Consider the following 21,238-nt stretch of genomic DNA (forward strand, 5'->3'; position numbering starts at 1 on the left):
AAAGAAAGAAAGAAAGAAAGAAAGGAAGGAAGAAAAAAGAAAAAAGAAAAAAGAAAAAAGAAAAAAGAAAAGTTTGTCTGATGCAGCTGTCCAGTGGGCAAAACCAGGCATGTGGTCACCCTGAACTGGACTCCTGCCCCCTTGGTTTGCCACATTAAGGGACACACCTGAAGAAGCTCGCTGAGAAGACCGTAACGTGTGAGCTTGGAAAAGATGCGGTTTCACAAGCAGGTACTATACACAAGGCCTGTTATTCCAGCTCCCTTTAAAAAGTGTTTTTCTGAGAGCTCCTCCCTTTGATGCACGATATTGCTGCTCCACAGTGTGCATGTGCAGAGGCGCAGGGGACCGAGCGAGTAGAGGGCCCCCCACCCCCAGCTGGACCCGAGCAAACCCCCACAATTCACATTAGAGCGTCTCCGACACCAGGGTTAACTTTCTGCTCTGACCTCACTCACCTGGGATTCTGCTGCAGCTTTAGGGGGCTTCCTCCCCTCCTCCCATGCCATCCAGACATGGGGAGGCCAGTGCCCTGTTAGGGACGCCCAGCCCCCAGTGGCATATCACTCACCTCGCCCTATGGCTTTCCTGTCAGCCTCCCCAGTCTCCCCCACATGTGCAAGGGAAACGCTGCAGTGGTGACCAACACAAAAATGGGCAAACACTAAGAACAGGGGCAATCCAGGCCAGACTGACAAGGGTGTGGGGTGCAGAGTGGAGACGGAGGAGACAGTCCTGAGCCTCTGGGAGGTGAAAACTTGAGTCTGAGAAATCCATCACCCCATGCCTATCTCCTGCCTAAGTTTCAGTCCAGTCCCCCAGGAACACCAGTTCTCTCTGGGAATTCTGGAAAGGGCATACACATGTCTTGAGTGGAAGAAACAACCTGTGGAGTCTTGAAAGAAGCTTTGGAACACAACAGGTGGGGTCCGAGTGCAGTCTGGGTGGGGTGGCTCCAGTGTTTCCCGCCCCCCCCACCCCCACCCCAGGCATGTCCCACCCACTGTCCACCCAACTCACAGTGAGAATAGGCCACGTGCTGGCTCTCAGAGACAGCTTCCGGAATGTCTTTTAGGTGATTCCTGAAAGAGAGGAAAGTACACCATGGCCATCCAGCGTATTCTACAAGTCCTGCGGAAAATCTACCCCATATTCTCTCTGCAAAGCACTCTGTATCTTTCATCTCGAATCTCTCCCCCGCTTCTTCCTCCAGGATACTTTATCTAATGTGCAATTCCTCTTTGAATTTCAAGTTCATGTGACTCCAGCTTGCCATATTTATAGCTATCCCTATTTAGTCTGATCTCACTGATGTGGGGTCACTGCTCCCGCCTGGCGAAATTCGAGCAATAGCAACAGCTAGGATTTGCATAGGACTTCGGGACACAAACACATCTGTGATATGCTCCCCCCCCCGCTCCCCCCGGGGGGGGGGCCCGGAATATTCCTATGCCAATTTTACAGATTTAAATAGTGAACGTCAGAGAGGTAAAGTGACTTATGTAAGGTCACACAGCCAGGAAACGGCAAAGCTAGGACTCCAAGTCAGGACCGCATATTCAAAGTTCTGTTATCTCACACATCAGATTTTTTTTTATTTTTTTAGGCCTTTGGTTTTCTGAAATTACATTAAATCAAATATTGACAGGACGGACAAAGTCCTTTGATAGAAGTCAATGATAAGCACTATTTTTTTTTCTTTTTTTCCCTAGAATGGAAAGGAAAAACGCAAAGATGTACGTACAGCCACTGGCCTAAAGTGACCATTCACGATCCCAGAAGTCTCTGAACGTTCTTCTCTCAAAAGTTCTCTCCTTTATGAGCTACCTGTATGAATCACTCACCTCTCCTAGGCTCCACGCAGTTTAAAAAAAAAAAAAAAAAAAATTGAAACCATACTACTCAGAGATAATCGGAGGAGGGGAGGAGTGAATTATTAAAAATCCGAATCACTTAACTATGTTTTCTTAAACGTGCCTGTGCTACTTTCGAGAACTGGTAGTAAAACGGAGCTGACAAAACATTGCCAGTTATGAGGTTCCCCTGGAGCCCTGCTTAAGGGACAGATAATTAGGAACTTGTTGAATTGTGAGGATTTTGTTGAAGATCGAATTGAATGTTGCAAACCTCTTTCTATCAAAGGGAGTGTGTCCTTTCAAGATCACCCTGTCATCAATCTCACATTTGCAGAAGCCAACCCGCAAGATTTCGCTGCAATTTCTCTACTCACCTCTCCTTGGCGTCCAAGAAGGCTTTGGCAAAAGGGTTGTACTTGATTTTGAGAGCTGTTATCTTGCGTTTACAAAGACAAGAAGCGTTAGTGAAAGCGGAACACGTTACGAACAGACAGAACCCTGTATCTCCACCTGTGAATTTCTGTCCAATCGGAAGGATTCCCCCTCTTCCCTTTTCTCCCTGTCCGCGTTTCTTTGCTTCCTTCGGCACGAAATTACTAGTACAGCGTTCCTGACAAAGGATGCTGTATTGTGGCTGCAGCGAAAAAGGCAAACGCAGCAAAAGCGAGCAAGGGAAGGACAAAATTAGAAAGGAGCAAAGCCTGATGTGCTAAACCTGCCATGTCCTCTTTTATTTATTCATCCTTTTTTTTTTTAATTGAACACCCCCCCCCCAAAACATCCCCATGTCAGTTTTCTAGTCCCTGGGAACACAGTCGGAGTGGTTCCCCCTCACCCAGAGAGTACGGCCCAATGTCACTCCATAAGTCTTCGGGGATCACTTACTCCTTGGGCCACGTTCATGTTCACACAAACACAGATTCTCACTCCCACCCGCCTTCGTGCCAACCCGCGGGCCTTCGCGGGCGTCCTTTTTCTTCAGAGCCCCCGGACGTACATAAACGTGTATATGACGCATGTGTGCTCTCGTGACCTGAGTGTAAGTGATTTGAGGGCGGTGCACACATCTGTGATGCCCATCACAGTAGTCCCAGCAGGTACTAAGACTCAACAAATATTTTGCTGAACGAATAAGCGTTGGAAAGAATGTTCGCTGCAGCAAGGGCCTGGGGGAAGGAAGAAAAGTGAAATAAAAGCACGCCTCTTTCTGGCCCCGGGAATGCGGAAGAAATCAGAAGAGGGAGGAAAGCCACAGAGCCTGATGCGAGTGACCTGGTCTTTCTCCTGGCCTAAACCCGGGGGGAGGGGGGGGCGTGGGGAGAGAAGGGGGGGTGTTCGGGTGCATAGGGAGACCTGGCATGCACCCCCAGGTGCACGCTCCCCTCTCAGGGTGCATCTACACCCATTTGGCTGGAAAGTGTTGGTGGTAGAGGGAGGCTCTAAGGTGGGGTTTCCTGGGCTTGATTCCCAGTGGGGGAAATCAAGGTTGAAACACAGCATGAGGCTGGGGAGCTTGCCGGAGGGGTGGCCTTAGCCAGGCTGGTGGTCCGGAGGGGACTCTCTAGCACCCACCCAGCAGGCAGCCTGACTAAGGGAGCAGGTGGGAGTAAGTGGGCAGGGGCATCGCCGTGGAGACGGAAGCGGCTAGGGCTTAGTCCCCAACACCCCCTCCCCACTCTCTAGAGTCGCAAAAGCCACACCCTCCCCTCAAAGACCCAGACTCCACCATAAGGAGAGAAGCAGGGCAGGGAAGGCCGTCTAGAACACAAGCCTGTTTTAGCCTACGGTCAGCACCACCTGAGGGCCTGTTTAAATGATCTAATAGTTAAATGATCTAATATTTAACTGCTTGGAGGCACTCGGCCAAGAGGCCAGACGACTTACAGAAATGAAATTACGTTTTCTCTGCACGTCTGTGATGGGAGTTAGACCTACAATTCACTTTCACCTCGAGGCACTAAGGTAGCCGTTTCCAAATCCCAACGCTCATCATCAGAATCCTTTAGGGAGACTTTAAAAACTACAGATTCGGGGCACCAACCCTGGAGATTCTGACTCCATCGGCTGGGCGGGGGGTCGGGGAAGGGGGAGCTCCAAATCTTTTAAAGCTTCCAAATAAAGATCTACAGCTTAAAGCAGCAATAAGATACTTAGGGGTTGTTCTGTTTTGTTTTGTTTCACCTATCAGGTTATCAAAACTGAAAAGGGCTGATCATCACCCGTGTCGGGAACCGGGGGAGGGTTGCAGAGGCGTGGGCTCTCTGGGGGAGGTAATTGGGTGATGTCCCACGATTCTCAACCCACCCCCTCCTTGACAGAGAATTCCATTTCTAGATGTTCATCCATGCAAGCAAACAGCGGGGGCGGAGATACTGGGATATTCTCTGCAGCATCACGGGTCAGAGCAAACAAAACACCTGTAAACAACCTAATAGCCACCCTGGGGAGCTGATTGCCCGAAAGACCATATATCCTCTGCAGGCACTTCAGAAAAAGAGATATGCCTGAACCTAATCACATAGAAAGATATCCATAATATACGGCTAAATGGGAAATAAAAAGAAATTTTCAGACCAATATTGTACTTCATTAGCCAACTTATGTAAGTCTATATTCTCATATATTTATATATACAGAGAATACGTGTGGGGGGAAGACACACACTTTAAGCTGTTATTTGTGGCGGCCTTGGGGAGTTGGATTCAAAAGGCAGGAGGGAAAGAATACATTTTTACCTTTTGTTTGTAATTTTCACTGAAGGTAGTTCTGCACTATGTATTTATTGTGGGAAGTTTCTGTAATGAACCTGTATTACTTACAAAAAGTGTTCGTTTTTTTTTTAAGTTTAGTCAGAAAGGATCTAACCCGCCCCCAGACCCTCCGATGACACACAGACCTGGAAAGCCCTAGAAGGTGCACCCGGACCCAAACGTCCTGTGCCCAAACTAATCCACAGAGGCCAGGTTCTGCCTCCTCGGCTCAAAGCGCCAGCGGCTCCTGTGGGGCAGGAAAGACCTCAGTGTGCTCAGCGCGAGCCAACAGGACAGGGAGCCTAACCCAAGCCGGAGGCGGGCGTGCAGGGATCGGCTCTCACAGACCCGCTCCTGGAGCAGGAGACCACCCAGCTCTGAGCACCAGCTCTGGGCCGAGCGCTCACCGGGCCCAGAATACAAAGACTCCTGGGTCTGCTGGTTTTAACGCAGTGCACAACGGTGCACCAGGAGAGCAAGGATGGCAGGCCTTTGGCCAACGGGCAAGAGGGAGTGGAGAGGGGCTTCTTCCTGCTCAACTTCATCTCCGCTGGGGTGTTCCGGACTCTAGCTCTGCTAGATTCACCGGTGAATCCCAGAAACCCACCTCTCACCCACGCTTGGTCCCCATCCCCCACCCTCTTCCAGGGGACAGCCGCCCAGGCACGCGCCTGTGCACACTCACCTCCTCGTTCTGATAGGCGGTCACGGCTATGAACTGGGTTTCTGGGAAGGAGCAGTTCATCACCATTCGATGGGCACCTCCGACGCGCACTATGTGAACCTGAGGTTCGTATTTATGCAGAGAATTCAACATTATCTGTTGAGGTGGGAGAGGAAGAGAAGGAGAAGCCATGCAGAGCCTGGTGTAGCACAGGCAATAGGGACCCCTTTGGTTGGTCCCAGGCTGGGCACCCAAGCCCGGTCAGGGCCACACGTTTTGAATCCGGGTCACCGGAGCTGCCACCACACGATTCCCTTGTCTGAGAACTGAATGGCGGGGGGGGGGGGGGGGTTGTTATTCAGAAGCTCCCAGGGAGCATGAAATGAGAGCTTATGCTAGGATTGCCAGAAAGTTCTAAAGCGTTCAGTTCTCTGCCAACATCATGCCTTCCTTTTCTCTCTCTCTCGCTCTCTCCCTATTTTCAGAACAACAATGTGGATTTCGATCCATTAAAACATACTGTTTTTCTCCATATGAGGAATCCTGACATCTCAAAATGCTGACGTGGCTGCCTTTTGCGAGCGACTAGCTAAAGAGTAAGGATGTCTGACGTCTAACGGTTACCTAGCACCCACTCTGCGATTCACACAGAAGCCTTCTTAAAAGGCTTAAGTCGTGGGGGAGCCTGGGCGGCTCAGTCGGTTAACCTTCTGACTCACGTTTTTTGGGCTCGGGTCATGATCTCAGGGTTCGTGAGTTCGAGCCCCACTGCACTGACAGTGCAGAGCCTGTGTGAGATTCTTTCTTCCTTTCTCTCTCTCTCTCTGCCTCTCTCTCAAAATAAACAAAGTTAAAAGAAAAAGAAAGAAAAAGTCTTCGGTTGTGACATGTGGGAGGCAAGAACAGGCCGCTTTTCAATTTCCTGTTTTAATAAAGAACTGAAACCTTCTGACTATTGCCCAGGCTTGGGTGGGTCACCTCCTCCTCCTAAAACGTCAACTCCCGTGTCCCGGGTGGTTAAACATGGGGATCAGAAGAGGCCACAGAGATGGAGGGCTGAGAGGCCGACAACAGGAAAAAGGGGCGAGGGCCTCGCCTCCCAGCTCCAGCTCTGAACAGCCTACAGAGTTCCCCCACGCTGCCCCCCCCAAACGGTCTACATTTTATAACATAAATCACAACCTTACACATTACGCTAGTATCCGCCATCCTGCCAGAGAAAACAAAGGAGGAAAAAGCCCCAAATTCGTGTTTACTCTAATTGGAGACCTTAAATAAAACCTTCCTTCTTTAAGGTGTGTTTGTTGTTCTGAAAACCCAAAGCGGATTCAATATTCTATTGACAATTATCATCATGCCCGAGCGGAGGTAGCAATTATTTCATTTGGGAGCCGCTTTTTATTAAGGCATTTGTCTATTGCCAACATGCCACTTACACCAAAACAGAGGGGAGAGAACAACAAAACCCTGGTACCCACAACCATCTCCTTCTCCGGGGGGCTGGGTAAAAAGCCCCACACAAGACAAAACTCTGAAAGGGCCCTCGATGATTAAGTAAACTACCGCGCTCTCTCCCTCTCTCTTAACATCAGGAAGTCCATTAAAAACTGAAAGCACCAATTAAGAGCTGTTTATTCCTGTTCACATTTGGACTCCGGGGAATAATTGGCTTCCATGGGAGAAGAGGCCGGTGAGGACCCCTCTAATTGCCTAAATGCACCCTTGATATTTCTTGATTGGTGGTGTGGGGCGGTCGGGGGGCCAGGCGATCAGGCGACCAGATCTTACCTGCCCTCCTCCATTGAGCTTGTTTGTCAGTTTCACTTTGCTGAAGGAGATGGGAGCTTTCATCCAGTGGGCCCCAAAGTTGGGGGAGTCCGGGTGGATGTAGACGCAGCTGTGGCTGGAGACCTCTGGCTTGCCCGCGGGCACCCATTCCCCGTTGACATACTTCCAGCGGTGACTGTCCGTTGGGACGAAGTCCAGCAGGAGGGAGTACATGGCATTGGGGTCCAGGCCCGTGACACTGATCTTTAGGACGGGGAACATCCGTCTAAAAGAAGAGGCAGAAACTGAGTCACAGGGGGGATGGCGGCGGGTTCGGGCCACCCTTCGCCTGGTCCGGCCGTCTCTCCACTGCGCGGAGACCTTCCGTGGAGAGCCTCGGGGTACAGAGAGTGCCCCAGGACAGCAGCCCCCCATTCCAGAGCCTCTTTTTTTACAAATGCATTTTAGACTGGGGTTTTAGGGGCGCGCCTGGGGAGCTCAGTTCAGTGTCGGACTCTCGATTTTGGCTCAGGTTACATGATATCGAACCCCGTGTTGGGCTCTAGGCTAACAACGGGGAGCCTACTTGGGATTCTCTCTCTCCCTCTCTCTCGGCCCCTCCCCCCATGCATTCTCGCTCTCAAAATAAATAGAGTTAAATATGTCTATATCTGTATAGATATATGGGTTTTACTGAAAACCACTGTGGTCCGTTTTAAAGTCTGAAAACCATTAATCTAGTCATTTGACAGAGGACCCTGAAGCCCAAAGCATATCATCACATGCCACATCCTCACGAAGTCCTTTCTTCAAAGACTTCCTCCGGGCACACATCAGTTCTTCCATTAAGGCCACAAACCAGTCCTTCCCCTGTCACAGAGAACACTAGCTCTGAATGACAGCAATAGCATTGAATGGCGAAAACGTGGTTTCATGGTAAAAATAAGTGAGGGAACGCTTGGCTCTACAGAGCTAGACCAGTTCCTTCCCTGCGTGACTTCTCAGAGCCTTTAATATACGAATGTGCACGATAAACCTCCGAGCAGATGAGGACTGTGCACACATGGAACTTATAGGACAGCGGGACCATCCTTTCACTGAGCATTTTGTGCGAATTTGTGTTCAAGGGATGTACTCGGAGACGCACCGATCTGGAGTCCTCGGTCCTTCTTCCACCCTCTAGAACGATGCCAGCAAATGTGCTCTCACATGTGTAGAGAGGCTACCTCGCTTGGCTTCTCCCTCTCTCTGGTTTGTTTTTCCTTCACCGAATGTCCTAAGTCGCTCTAATCTATCCTCAAAAGACCTGGTTTCCGGACATGCCCCCTCCACCACCTGATGGCCCCAGACGTCATCGTATTGTGAACATGTCTTTTGAAATCCGAATCTCCACATTGAGAAGCTAATAACCGAGAGTCTGGACACTTGCTACCCAAAGCGGTCCCCAACCCAGCAGCACCAGAATCACCTGGAAGCTCATCAGAAATGCGGAACCTCCGACCTCACTCCAGACCCACTTTTCCCAAAGCCCCGGGTGCATCACAGGAACATTAAAGCTGAAGTGGTACTTAGCTTCAAAGCATCTTTGGCTTTGAAGACAACAACGAAGGAGGGGCGCCTGGCTGGCCCAGTCAGTTAAGCATCTGACTCTTAATTTCAGCCCAGGTCATGATCTCACGGTTCGTGAGTTCGAGCCCCGCGTCGGGCCCTGCTTGGGATTCTCTCTCCCTCTCTCTTTGCCCCTCCTCTACTCTCTCTCTCTCTCTCTCTCTCTCGAAATAAATAAATAAACTTAAAAGAAAAGAAAAGAAAAGAAAAGAAAAGAAAAGAAAAGAAAAGGGACCTGACAGGCAGATGACAAGGGACGGACCCAGAGACAGACTCAAGCCGTGCAGGCTCCCTGTCTCCTGAGCTGACATTACAAGGGCTTCCTGAGCAATCTGGACATAGATCAGAATTATCTTCCCTCGGCATTTCCTTTCCTGGCTCCTCTTTCAACTTGGTCTTCCAGCTGGCGGTGGTGGGGTCTGCTTTCAGACCCCTGCCTCAGAGACCAGTTCCCATCTCCTTGCGGCGGAACACAGAGCCTGGTTCGTGTCTCTGGTCCGGGACTCGGTAAGGATTCCGCAGTCCCTCCGAGAGGCCGGACGGAAGAGCGATCTTGGTTCCGTCTCCCGCCCTTCCTGAAGTTGTTCTCCAAGCACACTCACCCCAGCCTTGTCCACGGGGGGCAAGAACTCCACGAGCTAATTCACCAAAGTGCTCATTCTAAGGCCTGGCGCCTAGTGAGTGCTTTGCAAGCGTCGGATGCGCGGGACACCAGCTCCACCTCCCTTCTGCCTGGCTGACAGATGCCAGTTCCCTCCGCCTTTCTCTCTGGAGAGAAGAAGTCTGGGCAGAACAGAGGAGTGACTGCTGATGGCTCTGGGTTCCTTTTTAGGGGTGAGAACAATGTTCTGGAATTAGATAGCGGTGATGGCTGACTATTCTAAAAACTAATGAATTGTATACTCTACAAAGGATGAATTCGATAGCATAGGAATTCTTTTTCCAAAACAAAACAAAAAAAAAGAGCAAACTAATAACTTACACCACCACAGTTTTTATTCTCCAGCAGGATCACAGTTATTTGCCCAGAGACCCTGGCCTTGGCATCACGAGTGGGAAATGCTAAAGGTTTCCTCCTTCCCCCGGCTCCCAGCAGAACTGTTTCTCCCTTCCCTCTGTCTTGGTGGGCACAAGGAGACAAAATCTAAATAGGAGGTTATGACAAGTATGTGAGTTAAAAGAAGTTTCTAGGCAAAAATGCATCAGATGATGCACCTCGAATCCAGATCCTGCCTGAACACGGCGTTACTCACCTGTCTCTCCTCTCCATTAATGATGAGACTTTCATGATAAGGAAAATGAGGATTCTCCCCTCGGGAGGCTCCCTGTGTCATCTAAATTCTTCCATTTGCACATTCTTTTTCTTTTTTTTTTTTTTTAATGTTTTATTTATATTTTTGAGAGAGAGACAGAGCATGAGAGGAGGAGGGGCAGAGAGAGGGGGAGACAGAATCCGAAGCAGGCTCCAGGTTCTGAGCTGTCAGCACAGAGCCCAACACGGGGCACGAACCCACGAACTGTGATATCATGACCTGAGCCGAAGTGGGCTGCTTAACCGACTGAGCCACCCGGGCGCCCCCCCTTTTGCTTTTTCTCCGACAGAAGGATTTCATCTATTCTCTCATATCAGACTGAACTATTCCCTTTCGCAATACATTTTAATGTTTTCCGTTATTTTAATAATCCTGGCCACGTACAGAAAACGAAGCCCCGGGGCACCTGGGTGGCTCAGTTGGTTAAGCGTCTAACTCTTGGTTTCAACTCAGGCCACGATCTCGTGGTTTGTGAGTTTGAGCCCCGTGTCAGGCTCTGTGCTGCTGGTACAGAGCCTGCTTGGGATTCTGTCTCTCTCCCTCTCTCTCTGCCCCTCCCGTGCTCACGGTTTGTCTCTCTCTCAAAATAAATGAACTTGAAAGAAAGAAAGAAAGAAAGAAAGAAAGAAAGAAAGAAAGAAAAAGAAAGCAGAAACCTCCTGAAAACACAAATGTCATTTGCAAAGAATCACAAAAGTGGGCATCAGAAATGATCGTAGGGGTCAGATTGGGTCACTTTGACAGCCAGGAGCCTGGCTTGTTTGCATGACATACACAGAGAAGAGATGGTCTGGTTCCTGGTCGTTTGCTTTCTCTGAAATGCTGAAGTTTGGGTTTGGGTTTGGGTTTTTCAAGAAAACTCAGGAATTAAATGTGGATCACTGTCGTTTCACACACAAAGTTAGAAAGCACCGGAAGTTTTCTCAGTAAGGATACGCGGTACGTGTGAAAGCAATAAAAAGAAAAAAATGCTCACGTAACATATCTTCTCACACTAAAGTGCGAGGAAGGACACGGCTGCTCCAGCACGTGGCCGGGCTGTTCTCTCCATGGTGTGATCGTATAACTCTGCCTTAAGATTTACGAGATGACTTAACGAAAGACAGTTTTTCCAGCGACAGCAGCTAAACACGGAATTTTACGGCACCCGGGACTTAACGTATGTGCATCTCACTCACGTCTCATTTTGCCCCACAGAAGTAAATGTTGCCATGCCCATTTCACAGATTGGGCACTTGGGGTTCAGGAGGTACATGTCCGTGCTCCTCTGACTCTGCCCCACTGCCTCCTCCTCTGGTACGTTCACCACACCTTTTCTCTCTCCTTTTCTTAAATTGAAGTATAGTTTACGCCTCTAACACTAGTTTCAGGTGCACAACATAGTGTCATTCCTCTTACTATTATTTTTTTAATGTTTTCTTTAGTTTTTGAGAGAGAGACAGACAGAGGGTGAGCAGGGGAGGGGCAGAGAGAGAGAGAGGGAGACACAGAATCCGAAGCAGGCTCCAGCCTCCGAGCTGTCAGCACAGAGCCCGACGCTGGGCTCGATCCCACGCACCGCGAGATCATGACCTGAGCTGAAGTCGGACGCTTAACTGACTGAGCCACCCAGGCGCCCAGGATGAACTGCACTTCTAATCTGGTTGATTTTCCTCCTTCTGTTTCCAAGGTATGGCTCACCACAGAGGAGCCCCAGAGTTGGTGAGGAGCTGAGAAATATGTAAGTCGGTCCCTAATTCGGGAGTTGGGGGGGAAGGAGAGAGACAGAAAGAAGGGGGAAGACAGGGAGAAAGACAGAGGGAAGGAGGGAGAGGGAGGGAGGGAGAGAGAGACGGAGAGAGAGAGGAATCGAGAAGCAAATGCAGCAGGGTGAGAAAGCATTCCCCAAAACCATGCTTGAGGGACCACAGGTGGTTGGGCCTTGCCCGTGAACTCTGCTTTGCTAGGAGGTCGGTTCCTCCCTCTGTCTTCTCCTAACGGATCTTGAGGGCCAGTGCTGCGAAGGAGGCTACGAGGAGTGACGTTGGCAGGAAGGCAGGGGGCAGCTGTTGGAGGTGGGGAACAGCAGAGATGGTGAAAGGTAATATCCACCTTCCGCTCTCACCGCAGAACTATGAGATTCGTCAACTACCCGTCAGGATGTGGGTGTGCGCGCGCGCGTGTCGAGGCTTGTGCGACGGTAAACAGCCTTAAGAGCAGCAGAAGGAACCTGGTTAGCAGAAGGCAGCTGGCACCAATACCCACGATCCCCTAACTGTGAACTTTGGGGGGAAACGGTGCGTGAGCTACGGGGCAGGGAAGTGGCTTCGCCTGATGCACAGCCTCCGTTTCCCCCCCTCTCGCACGGTCAGCTCGCTGCCCTTAATCACTGGCAAATTCAACTTAATGATTCCCCACGCTTGTTCGTTTATAACACATGGGCACACCAATTACATCTGAAATGCTTCCAGTTTCTGAAAACGTGTGCAAGGCAAACCGAATCAGAACTGAGTCGAAATGATTTGACTGCGTGGAAATGCATGGGAAATACGGCCTTTTCCACTCAGGTGAAGACGGTATAGTAAAGACAATAAGAGGCGCAGGCAAGTTCGTATATTTGCCTCGGAAGCCTGGAATAAGGGTTCTGTTGTTGTTGTTGTTGTTGTTGTTGTTGTTGTTGTTGTTGTTGTTTTCTCCGACCAAAAATTGAAGTTCCTGTCTCCAAGGATTGAGATGAAAGAGAATACTCGTCAAGCTGCACACCCTACAGATGATTCAAATGAGCTCTAGGGGGATGTTATAACTGTTACTGTTGTAGATGAAAGACGACTGAAGAGGGAAAACTGAAAGTTGTATTTAGAAAGGGGGAAGGGGGAAGGGAGGAGGGGAAGAAAAGGAAGGACAGAGAGTGAGGCAGGAGAGACGGAGGGAGGAATGAAACCCATCAGGGTCCCGGTTTCTGGGGATAATCCAGGGGGACGTCCTTTCTTTACTACCTCTGATCAATGTCAGAAAGAAGCCTCCTCTGTGTGTGTGTGTGTGTGTGTGTGTGTGTGTGTGTATACACACACACACACACACACACACACACACACACACACATACACACACATATATATATACTGAATTCTTTCATCAGCCCACCCTATGTTATTTCAAAATTTGCTATTAACACAGAACAAGGAGACATCAAGTGGACAGGAGCTATCTGATTACCCCCACTGAAGCTTCTAGACCCCCAAAAGTCTGCCCACGGGGGCAGGTGGGCTATGTGGAATGGAAAGGGCTACAGCTGGGTGTTAAATACCAGAAACAGTCTTCTGCACAGAGAAGGGCCACGGGGGCATGTGCCCCGGGCTCAGGAGTTGGTCTGGAAGCAGGGATGAAGCATCTGGAGATAGCGGGTCTGCAGGCAGAGGCCGGGGGTACAGAGGAGATACGCAGGGAAGACAAGGGGACAGGAACAAGAACGATCGTTTGGTATCGAGAACGTTAAGATGTGGCTATGGGGCGCCTGGGTGGCGCAGTCGGTTAAGCGTCCAACTTCAGCCAGGTCACAATCTCGCGGTCCGGGAGTTTGAGCCCCGCGTCAGGCTCTGGGCTGATGGCTCAGAGCCTGGAGCCTGTTTCCGATTCTGTGTCTCCCTCTCTCTCTGCCCCTCCCCCGTTCATGCTCTGTCTCTCTCTGTCCCAAAAATAAATAAAAACGTTAAAAAAAAATTTTTTTTTTAAAAAAGATGTGGCTAACAATCTAACCTGTGAAAATACGAGATAGGCCACGCTCACTCACCATCCACCGTGTCAATTTCTTAGACATGTGTCTTCCCTTCTTTATCGGAAGTATAAGGGGAACGGTCTCCTGGAAGAATCTCGATCCTAAGGGGTTCCGAGACCTTTAAGAGAACCTGAGAAATGACTCAGTTCACTGGAGGAAGGGGAATGACAGCAGGACCTCCACAGATAAGACTAACCGAGTTGGCTGACACGAGACTTTTCTACAAAGGCTATTTTTTCACATAGCTAACATTAAAGGACTTTAAACTTGGGAAGATTTTCCGATTTTACATAGGCAGAAAAAGTATTTAGGTGAACAGAGGCACGTGGAAGCCATTCCCAAATTGCAAAATTACGGGGCACCCGCGTGGCAGTGTCGTAATTCTCCCAGGTAGACAAGGAATGGTGCGTTTCATTCAAAAAGAGGAAAGCAAGACATCAGGGACCGAGGCATTCTGCACGAGGGCAGAAGCCTGCCAGAGGTCCTGCTGGCCCCAACTCTTCTCTCTTACCAGCATTTCTCCGAAGGGCCACAATTGGAGCTCTGCTGAAACTGAGCATATCGAAAATGCTTTCTGACTTTTGTACTTGTTGACCTTGTGAACCAACGGTTCTGTGAGCATCGTCTGACTCTCGGGAGCCAGTCTGGCCAAGCTGGGAGCAGAGAGATTTTCTTTCAAAATATTTGCATCTCCTCTGCTTAAGTGAAACCTCCCACTCTTACCCTGACCGCCACTTAGCAGGGCTGGATTTAATAGAATCCAAGAAATGCCACCGGAGATCGGTTTCTGTTAATCTCTCGTTTGTGGCGATGGGAAAAAAAGCGGGTCTCTTCTCTTTTCTCAGACAGTATGTTATGGCTTCAGCAACTATTCCTGCGTTGGTTCTCCTGTCACCACAAACATACACAATCTCAGAGGAACCCTCACCACAAACACACACGAGGAAGCAGATGTCGCGACAGGCAGTGAGACGAAATTTGCCCTTTGGCTCCCGATCTTCAGCTAAGTCCACAATTCCCTGGCAAGTTTGCTACCCTTAAGAGGAAACATCCGGCTTCCAAATAAAGTTGACTTTCACCTTATCCGAACGGAGGTGGAGCTCAGGTCGGCTCCAAGATACGCAGTCAGTCAAAACATAATATCACCTCCCGACTAACTTCCCTAAGGCCCCCACTTATGGTAATTTCCCAGGATTTCTCCATGGAGAATGCATGCAAGGTGACTTCATCCTCTGCTTCTCTGACCTCGGGAAATTAATCAAGCTGGCTGGGGGAAAGCCGTCTGAGATTGTTCTTCTCGTGAGCATTTTAATCCGACTCGGCTGCCTCTGAGTGAAGAGCGGCAGCCTCTTCCATTTTCGGGGGGTCTCACCTCCCTCGCCAAGCCCCCCCGCAGCCCAGGCCGGGCCGCAGATCCACTCACCTGCCATTCTTGGTCACGATCATTTCGTTAGTGACTTCCTTGAATCTCTGCCAGAGAGGCGCGTCCTCCAGGATGATCTGAAGCTGCTTCTCCGTAGGGTCACCTTTTTCCCTCCCTGCCTGAAGCTCACTTTCTACCACGTTGAGCAGCCGAGAAACAGTGCCATCACTGGTCTTCTGGGCGCCCAGCTTGCTCATGGCCATAGGCCCCTCTCAAACTTGGCCGCGGAGCGTCGTGACCTACCTCGAGCCTGCTTCCAGCTCCTTCCTCCTCTCACCTGCCTGCTTTTCAAACCCCAGCCCGGCAATGCCTGGGGAGCTGGGGAGAAGATGCTTTGGCTCTCGCCTAAGCTCCTAGCATGACACCCCTTAAGGTCTCCAAATTATACCACCAACCTGTTAAGCTTCAGTGGGGAAGGGGAGGGAGAGGGCGGGGAGAGGTAGGAAGAAAAAGCCCTCTCTTAATTACTCATTGGATCAGGTGGGAGAGAGCCTGGCTTTCCCATTGGCTGCTGTGCATAGAATAGACATTTAAGAAGAGTACTCCATCCAAATTATCAGGCTTTTATCTTGTTGTACCTGAAGAGGTCTAATCACTGTTTTGAGGACCATTTTCCCATTAATTAAAACTGTTCCAGGCCCAGACTGCGACAATCAGGCAAATCATGTTTGTGTATAAATCGTGGCATGTGGTACCTATAGGAAAAGAGCTCCTGGGGAGAATCGCCAAACTTGAGGCCAAAGCAGGCTGTCCTGCCACAGTCAGGAACCCAAATCCCTCCGATATCTACCAGCCCCGGATGGAACAGCACACACGAAAGGCCAAAGGCACCACGCCAGGGAATATGGCAGCCGTACCCAAGAGTGAGTGAAGATGTTCTGTGTGCCACCCACTCAACAGTCAGAGATCCAGAGGAAGGGGAAAGAGCCAGGGCCCCCTTCCTCCCGGAGCACCCCCTACTGCTCCTCTCCCTCCTCCGGGACCCTGTGCACACACAGGACCCCAGCACCTCCCGCAATCAGATCTCCAAACCTCGTCCTTCCTCCCTAGAAGTCAAAGCCCGAGTTTTGTTGAGGCCAGCCCCAGCCAGAGGAAGGAAAAAAAACTCACTCAGCATCATATTATCCTCTCCAAGGAAGCACTGCCCTCAGTGAGTGAAAATAAGCTGTTGACATTACTAGGCAGAGCAACTTGGACCCAGAAGGATCCAGAAGGATCCAGAAGGGCTCCACAAGGGCTCTCGGGCTTTCCTCTTAGACGGCCCACGACCTATCTGGCATTCTGGGGTGAAGCCCCATTTTCCCTGGGAAGAGACCGCCAATAGACGCTTCTTTTACCCATGACACACAGTACAAGCCGGGGAGGCGGGGGCAAGGACACAGCTGGCCAGGGGTAGATCCCGGGGGTTAGGAGTTTCTCTCTCATTACAACCCAAAGAGGATTAAAGGGAAAATAAAAGCAAAAAAAGAGAAGAGAAAGTCAGGGTAAAGATGATACTTAAAACGCATTCAGTGCCTAGTAAGTGCCAAATACTGGTGGCACGTCACATCCAGCGACAAATGAGGCCGAGTAGCCTGCGCCTTCGTGGAATTAACAACCTGATGCGGAAAATGAAAAATGCTCAGCGGTGACGAGTCTATGCAGACCGCGTAACGGGTGGGGTAGTGGCACCCAGCGAGGCGGGGAAGATCCTAACTAGAGAGGGTTGTGTGGAAAACCTCGGAGGAGCAGACAGTCTTGCCGAAACCAACGAGATGCCAAGGACACAGTCGGGGAAGAGTTCCAGGCAGAGGAACCCCAAGCGGTTCCTGGCAGGGGTGGGCCAGTCGAAGAACTGTGGGAGGCGGGGCCGGAAGGGGGCTACAGAGAGAGTAGAGGAAGATTTGCTCCGAGAGGGGCCTCGTAAACTATGGCAAGGAACCGGATGGTATCCAACGTGAGACAGGAAACCCGCGGACAGAATGAAGCAGGAAGGCAGCATGATTTGCTTTGTACTTTTCAAAGTCTGATTTGTACCGAACAGACTAGTCAAAGGCAAGGGTTGAAGTAAAGAGATTAGGAGGCTGTTAACAGCGGTTCAGGCAAGAGGCGGTGGTGGCTCAGCCTGAGTGGCGGCAGTGGCCGTAAAGATGTGAACGGACTCCAGATACATCTTAGAAGCAGATATGACGGGGGCGCCGGGGTGGCTCAGTCGGTTAAGCGTCTGACTTCAGCTCAGGTCACAATCTCGCGGTCCGTGGGTTCGAGCCCCGCGTTGGGCTCTGTGCTGATGGCTCGGAGCCCGGAGCCTGCTTTGGATTCTGTGTCTCCCTCTCTCTCTGTTCCTCCCCTGCTCTCTCTCTCTCTCAAAAATAAATAAAGATTTAAAAAAAAAAGGAGCAGATAGGACAGAACTCTAGGGACTCTGTGAGGGGCAGAGGGGGAGTGAGGAACCATGTACGTGATGAATAATTAGTAGACAGCACGGCCGTGTGCTGAGATGGGGAAGGCTGGGGGCAGACGTACAGCTGGATAGTGGAATCAAAATGTCATTTTTCTGCGCAACACTGAGACGACTGATAGACGCATTAATGGCCCTCCCAAAGATGTCCGTGCCCTACACCCTGGCACCTGTGAGTATTATCTCATGGGGTAAAAAGGGATTCTGATGCTCCACGTCATATGACATCAGGGAACAGCAGATGAAACCAACAAGGAGATACCACTCCACACCTGTTAGAATGGCCCAAATCCCAAACACTAACAGCACCAAATGCCGCCGAGGACGTGAGATGACAGGAGCTCTCATTCGTTGCCGGTGGGAATCCAAAATGGCACGGCTACTTGGGAAGACAGTCCGGTGGTTTCTCACAAAACTAAACACCGTAGGGTCTGGCAATCTCTTTCCTTGGTATTTACCCAAAGTTGTTGAAAATTTATGTCCACACAAAAAACTTGCACGCAGATTTTTAGCAGCTTTATTCATAATGGCCCAAGGTTGGAAGCAACCCAGATGTCCTTTAGTGGGTGAATGGATACCTAGACCGTGGTCCATCCAGACCGTGGGATCCTACTCACCACCAAAAAGAGATGGCCTGTCAACGATGAAAAGACACGGGAGAATGAACCGAAGTGCATTTTGCACAGTGAAAGACGCCCATTTAAAAAGGCTACCTACTGTACGATTCCAACCATAGGACATTTTAGAAATGGCAAAACTATGCAAAAGCAAAAAGGTCGATGGTTGCCAGGGGTTGGGGAGAAAGAGGAAGAGGGGTGAACAGGACTTTTAGGGCAGTGAAAATACTCCGTAAATTACCGTAATGACAGATACCTGTCATTACACATTTGTCCAAACCCACAGAATGTACAACAGTAAGAAGGAGCCCTCATGAAAAGTATGGAATTGGGGCGCCTGGGTGGCTCGGTCGGTTGGGCATCCGACTTCGGCTCAGGTCATGATCTCACAGTCCGTGGGTTCGAGCCCCGCGTCGGGCTCTGGGCTGACGGCTCGGAGCCTGGAGCCTGCTTCCGATTCTGTGTCTCCCTCTCTCCCTGCTCCTCCCCTGTTCATGCTCTGTCTCTCTCTGTCTCAAAGATAAATAAATGTTCAAAAAAAAAATTAAAAAAAAAAAAAGAAAAGTATGGAATTGGAGTAATGATGGTGTATCGATGCAGTCCATCGACTGTAACCAATTTACCATTCTGGTGCTAGATGTTGAAGGCAGGGGAGGCTGCGGGTGGGAGGGGGAGGGGCAGAAGGCATATGGGAAATCTGTATTCTTTCAGCTCAATATTATTGTAAACTTAAAACTGCTCTAAAAACTAAAACCTATTAAGGGAAGGGGGTGGGGGGCCCTCTAGATGTGACTAAATTAAAGATCCGGAGATGGGGAGAGTATCCAGAATTACAGGGGGAGCTCAGTGTAATCGCAAAGGTCTTTATATGAAGGAGCAAATGGATCCGGAGGCCAACAGAGAAGGTAAAATGGACAGAAGCAGAGGTCAGAGAGGAGAGAAGATGCTATATTACGCTGGCTTTGAAAATGGAGGAGGGAGGGGCGCCTGGGTGGCGCAGTCGGTTAGGCGTCCGACTTCAGCCAGGTCACGATCTTGCGGTCCGGGAGTTCGAGCCCTGCGTCGGGCTCTGGGCTGACGGCTCAGAGCCTGGAGCCTGTTTCCGATTCTGTGTCTCCCTCTCTCTCTGCCCCTCCCCCGTTCATGCTCTGTCTCTCTCTGTCCCAAAAATAAATAAACGTTGAAAAAAAAAAAAATTTTTTTTTAAATATATAAAAAAAAAAAAAAATGGAGGAGGGAGTCCCAAGCCAAGGAATCTAAGCAGCCTCCAGGGGATACAAAGGCAAGGAAATGGATTCTGCCCCTAGAGCTTCCAGAAGGAGCATCTGCCATCATCTGGATTTTAGCCCAGTGAAACTGATTGGACTTTGGACCTCCAGAACTAGAAGATAAATTTGTGCTGTTTTAAAGAAACAGAGTCCGTGGCATTGTGTTACAGCAACAATAAGAGACTAACACGAAGACCTTAAGACACGCCTCCAAGTAGAGATTTCCAAAAGGCACTACTTAGAATCGTGGGACGAGTGTGGCTCTGAGCTTCCTGGCAGCCAATGCAAAAAAAGGGGGGGGATGCAATCCGGCATACATTACACCGTGTTCCTAAAATAAAAACGACCCATTTGCCCATGAGAAAATGTTCCCACGAATCTAAAGAATCCTAAAGAAAACAGAGGGCAATACAGTCAACGATGTTTCCCCCAAAGAGTCCATAACACCAGTGAGAAGAGGACTCTTGTTTTCAAGGAATTTAACAAGCTACGAGGGAGAAAAAGACATATGCTCTGGGAACTCTAATACAGAGTGTGCAAGGTGTTTTGGAAGTACCAAAAAAGGGAGAAAAGTAGGAAATAATAATAGTGTTCTTTTCTTGTCAGTTATATCCCAAACCATGTGCTCCTGAAAACCAGGTTAGCTCATGAGTTTCTTCAACCAGCAGGCCCCTGAGAGGATGGCCCTTAGGGAACAGCACACGCAGTGGCCATGGGGCAGCCCCAAGACAGGGTCCCCAAGCAATAAAAAATGGTTTACACTCTCTTGGCTTTATGTCTGGCCTCTTTCCAGCCTATGCCACCTCTGAAATCTGTATTATATTGGGCATTTTTTTTAATGTTTTTATTTATTTTTGAGACAGAGAGAGACAGAGCATGAGCAGGGGAGGGGCAGAGAGAGAGGGAGACACAGAATCTGAAGCAGGCTCCAGGCTCTGAGCTGTCATCGCAGAGCCCGGTGTGGGGCTCGAACTCATGAGCCATGAGATCATGACCTGAGCTGAAGTCAGACGCTTAATGGACTGAGCCACCCAGGCACCCCAATTTTTAAATGTTTTTAATGTTTATTTATTTGTGAGAGAGAAGGAAAGAGAGTGAGAGCACACATGGGGGAGGGGCAGAGAGAGAGGGAGACACAGAATCCGAAGCAGCCTCCAGGCTCTGAGCCATCAGCACAGAGCCCAACGCAGGGCTCGAACTCACGGACTGTGAGATCATGACCTGAGCTGAAGTCAGACGCTTAACTGACCGAGCCACCCAGGTGCCCCAATATATTAGACATTTTAGATGGAACCACACGGAACCGCATGAAACGGCTGATACTCAACATATGTTTTACCTGGAAACAATGGCAATTTCATATGGCTCAATCTCATTCTTGGATTTAAGCTAATATAAAATGCCTTGACTATATACTAATACCATCTATATAATAATACCATTTTACTTGGATAATTGTTTTCTAGTTACTAAGTATCTTATTAAAGATGACTTTGAGAAGTATAAGGGAGAAAATAAACACTTTCCATCATCTCAACACCCAGAGACGCCTGTTAACAAGTCTGCCGTAGATACTTTTTACTTACAAATATATGCACACTTTCTCCTTTAAAAAATGGGATTTGAAAACCTCGTGGCAGATTGAACACATGCGTTCGTTCATATCTGCTCCCCACCAAGCCCCTCTAAAATGGCACTAAGGAAATACACAGTGTAAACCCACACAGTTGAAAAGTACAGAAGAGGAAATGGGGGCAGGTAAGAGTGGTCAACAAATG

The 21,238-nt window shown here is 49.5% G+C and overlaps 1 protein-coding gene across 1 annotated transcript in view; it reads right to left on the reverse strand.

Moving 5' to 3' along the window:
• The window catches only part of TBX19 (T-box transcription factor 19), a 24,165-nt gene extending 6,797 nt beyond the window's left edge, over positions 1–17,368 (reverse strand). The window contains exons 1-5 of the mRNA XM_040451743.1: positions 15,136–17,368; positions 7,059–7,323; positions 5,292–5,426; positions 2,231–2,292; positions 921–1,082 (exon numbers count right to left, since the gene is read on the reverse strand). Coding sequence (XP_040307677.1) covers positions 921–1,082; positions 2,231–2,292; positions 5,292–5,426; positions 7,059–7,323; positions 15,136–15,338 — 827 coding nt within the window. The 5' untranslated portion in view covers positions 15,339–17,368. The remainder of the gene's footprint in view (positions 1–920; positions 1,083–2,230; positions 2,293–5,291; positions 5,427–7,058; positions 7,324–15,135) is intronic.
• Positions 17,369–21,238: the final 3,870 nt, after the last annotated feature.

Source organism: Herpailurus yagouaroundi, unplaced genomic scaffold (genome assembly GCF_014898765.1).
Source record: "Herpailurus yagouaroundi ecotype Mexico unplaced genomic scaffold, PumYag 205, whole genome shotgun sequence".
NCBI classification, from domain to species: domain Eukaryota; kingdom Metazoa; phylum Chordata; class Mammalia; order Carnivora; family Felidae; genus Herpailurus; species Herpailurus yagouaroundi.